The sequence below is a fragment of the Asparagus officinalis genome, chromosome 4, assembly GCF_001876935.1.
Source record: "Asparagus officinalis chromosome 4, Aspof.V1, whole genome shotgun sequence".
Lineage (NCBI taxonomy): Eukaryota > Viridiplantae > Streptophyta > Magnoliopsida > Asparagales > Asparagaceae > Asparagus > Asparagus officinalis.
In genome coordinates this window covers 67,170,242-67,174,357 of record NC_033797.1, presented here as the reverse complement: position 1 = coordinate 67,174,357, position 4,116 = coordinate 67,170,242, and the positions used below count along the sequence as shown (strand labels likewise).

Genomic DNA, 4,116 nt, shown 5'->3' with positions numbered 1-4,116 from the left:
AAAGGGTAGAATTTCTAATATTCACAACATCTTTAATTTTTGAAATATCAGTTTCTGACTCAACAATAACATTTTGATTTTTCTCATTTAAATTTGAAGTTGGCTCCGGATTTTGTGAATTTAAATTCACATCTGTTTTAGCTAAAGTATCAGCTAATAAATTCGAATTTTGTTGATTATTCAAATTTGAAATCAAATCTTTTCGAACTACATTTTCAGCCAACAAATCCGAATCTTTTTGAACCACATTTTCAGCCAACAAATCCGGACTTATAAGATTTAATTCATTTGAAAAAATATCAGAATTATCTTCCAAAGAATCCGGACTACTTAAAAAATCAAGGTCTGAAACGGTCACCGAATCGTCTTTCCTAGTATCCATATTTGAAATCTCCCCCTGAAGATGAGGGACAAAAAACTATTTGTTTTCAAAAAACAAAACATCCATAGTGACAAAATATTTTTTAGGTGAAGGAACAAAACATTTGAACCCCTTTCGTGAAGGAAGTTGAAAAATCCACGAAAAATCCTTTATGTGCCCGAGTATCCAGTTTACTTTATTTGTTTATCCGAATTTTGCACAAAGACTGTGCAACCAAAATTTTTTTAATGGTAATTTGAAAATAGTTTGGAACTCAGATTTGACTCTTGAAAAATCTAGATGAGTTTTGAATTTTAAAATTCTTGAAGGCATTTGATTTATCAAGAAAACAACATGTAAAAGAGCATCTCCCCATAATTGTTTTGGAACATTAGCAGTAAACAGTAAAACACGTGTAATTTCTAAGATGTGTTTATTTTTTCGCTCAGCAACACCATTTTGCAGAGGTATATCAAAACACGAGCTTTGCTATATAATTCCTTTTTTCAAGAAAAATTGTCCTAAAATTTTTGTGAAATACTCTCTTCCATTGTCACTTCTTAAAATTTTTATTTTTTATTAAATTGTGTTTTCACCATAGTGATTTTTTTTAAAAAATATCTCCAATTTTCGATTTTTCCTTCATTAAATAAACCTAACTTACTCGAGAATGATCATCAATAAAGGACAAAAACCAACGTTTTCCAGAATGGGTTGGAATCCTATAAGGACCCCAAATGTCACTATGAATTAATTGAAATGGTTTTGAATGTTGATATGGACGTGAAGAAAAAGAAGAACGATGTTGTTTTGCTATAACACAAATTTCACAACTAAATGAGTAAGGATCTTTATTCAAAAATAAATTTGGAAACAAACGTTTGAGATAATGAAAACTTGGATGTCCTAACCTATAATGCCATAGCATGACATCATTATTACTGAAATTCGAAACAGAATCAAAACAGGAATTTTTAACAATTTTATTCGAGCAGTTTCCATCTTCAAAAAAGTACAGACCACTATGTTGTCTAGCATTGCCAATCATCCTCCCCGAGACTAAATCCTAAAACTCACAGTGGGATAGAAAGACATTAGCCTTGCATTTTAATTCTCTTGTTATCTGACTAACATATAACAAATTACATGAAAGGTTAGGAACATGAAGAACATTTTTAAGCATAAGAGATGAAGAAATTCGTATGGATCCCTGTCCAGCAATGGCTGAAAAAGAGCCATCCGCAATCTTAATTTTCCTATTTCTTACTGCAGGAGGATATTTGAGAAATAAATGGGGAATTACTAAACATGTGATTTGTAGCTCCTGAATTTGTTATCCAAGGATCACAAAAAGATTTGACAGAATAAGCTTTTGGACAAAGATTACCTTGATGGGCTAAAGAACAAGAAGAGGAATAAGAAGTCTGTTCAGATTGTAGAAGTTTGCATAAATTTACAATCCGGTCCTTCGTGGAAGAGGTAATTTAAGAGTAGATGATTGTTCTTGAGGTTGAACAACCACTGAGGAGTGTGCTCGGCTATCAGATTTCTTTCTCCAATTTGCTGGTTTGCCATGAATTTTCTAGCAATTTTCCTTCCTATGCCACGACTTCTTGCAATGCTCGCAAAAAATTTTTTCACCTTCAGAAGTTCTGAATTTGTAGGTTCCACAATTTCAGGGTTGGAAACAGAATTGTTCATTACTCTCTTCTTGTCTTCTTCCTAGCGAATTGTAGAGAAGACTTCCCTAATGGAAGGTAGAGGTGTTCTGCCTAGAAGACGCCCCTTAATCTCATCAAATTCATGGTTAATTCCTGCCAAAAACATAAAGACACAGTCATTCTCCTCTCTCAAGCGAAATCTAGCCAAATCCCGAGGGTTCTCCCACTGGTCATTGTAGCACAGATCCAATTCTTGCCACATTGAAAGCATCTCATTGTAGTATGATGTTGCATCCTTATCATCCTGCTTGGACAACCACAATTTTTTTAATTCGAAGATTTGAGAAGAACTATGTAAATTTGAATAGGTCTCTCTAAGAGCTTCCCATATTTCCTTGGCTTCCATGAACTTATACGGACGACGAATGAACTCCATTGAATTGAGTAGCCATGCCGTGATCAACAAGTTATCTGAACGCTAACGACGAAAAGCCGGATCCTTCTCCTCCGGTGGTTTTTCCTCTCATGCCAAGAAACCTAGTTTACCCCTGCCATCTATGGCTAGTTTTACGGACTTGGGCCCATTCAAGAAATTTTTTGCCATTCAAACGAACAACAGTAATTTGGAGAGAAGTGTGGCTTCCTATCTCTAGATTGGTTTGAACAGGACTAGGTGTATTTTTAGCAATAGGTAGGCTAGTAACATCAGAAGAAGAAGACATTGTTTAGAGACGATTAGGAGGGAAAAAATGGTTAGACCAGAAAGGAAAGGGTACGGAAAAACACATAAGAGAAGTAAATGTTATTCGGAAAGATTCTGAATGAACAATGAAGGAAAGATGTCTCTCAAATCTCCAGGTAAAAAAAACTTAAAGCTCTGATACCATGTAGTTTAGAGAGAAAAAGAATAATCTTTTTTTATTAATTGAATAATCAAAATACAATGTATTATTATAGTACAGAGCCTAACTAATTCTAGTAAACAGATCCCTAGATTACAGTAAAGCCTAACTAATTCTAGTAAACAGATCCCTAGATTACAGTAAATTAGAAATTTAATTCTGTACATAAGCTTCCTAGAAAATAGGAACTAACTACCTAAAATTATTCGACAATTTCTCCACGACATCAACATTGTCACCCTACAGTCATTTCATTTTTGTTGTGAAACACAATTTGAGGAGTGTGATAAAATTTCCTTAAGTTATTTACATTATTGATATAATTTGCATAGCATATCAGTTGAAGAAGTAAAGACAATACACTTGACAAAGTACTAATCTAACACTATCCCCCTTGGGAATAAGCAACACTGTACACTAAAAGGTATTTATTAAGAAAAGTCTTTCAGATTGGACACTTGCAAAATTTTTAATATAATTTATCTGAAGAGGTGTTTATGCTGGAAATCTTTCGAATAAAAGACTACCAACTTGTAGTTTTAATGTATTACGAGCAATATATGACTCATGGCCAAAAGTTATATGTTTGTTACCTTTATAATTTAACGATCTAATTTGGTTGAATATTTCCACAGTGGAAGCTTCATTTGTTTGAGCTTGAAGAGGAGTTGAAGGTAGATCCTCTGATCAAATATGTTCTCTATCAGGTAGGTTTTTCTTTTTCCTGCATTTCTTTCGGATTATCTTGCTTTGCTTTCCATGAAAACTCCATCCAATTACTAAGTTTGTCTGGGAAAGGCTTCTTTTCTTTTTCTTCTTAGAACAAGAGTCCTGCCCAGGTGGCACAAAATAGTTAAAGATGATTCTGGTATTTGGAGCTTAGTTCCGAATTAAATTTCTAGCTCACTAGTCACTACACTGGCACAAATATATTTTGTTTAAATCTTATGACCATGAAAAGTAATTAAGACCTTGAACAGTGTCTTGCTGTTCTACATACAATAATTGTCAATACACCTTGGTGAAAGCCAAATGGTTACACCCCTCACCTGTGGGGCAATAATGGTTCTATCAATATAAATATATAGAAGGTATATATAATGATTGAGGGAAGGCAGGAGGGAATGTCAAATGATAGCCCATTCACATTGCATTTCCACTTTGATCATTATATTCTATCAAATTTAGATTT

The 4,116-nt window shown here is 33.7% G+C and overlaps 1 protein-coding gene across 1 annotated transcript in view; it reads left to right on the top strand.

The window, feature by feature from the left end:
* LOC109837642 (UPF0160 protein-like) overlaps nt 1–4,116 on the top strand; it is a 28,306-nt gene that overhangs the window by 21,431 nt on the left and 2,759 nt on the right. Inside the window, exon 6 of the mRNA XM_020405970.1 lies at nt 3,560–3,631. Coding sequence (XP_020261559.1) covers nt 3,560–3,631 — 72 coding nt within the window. The remainder of the gene's footprint in view (nt 1–3,559; nt 3,632–4,116) is intronic.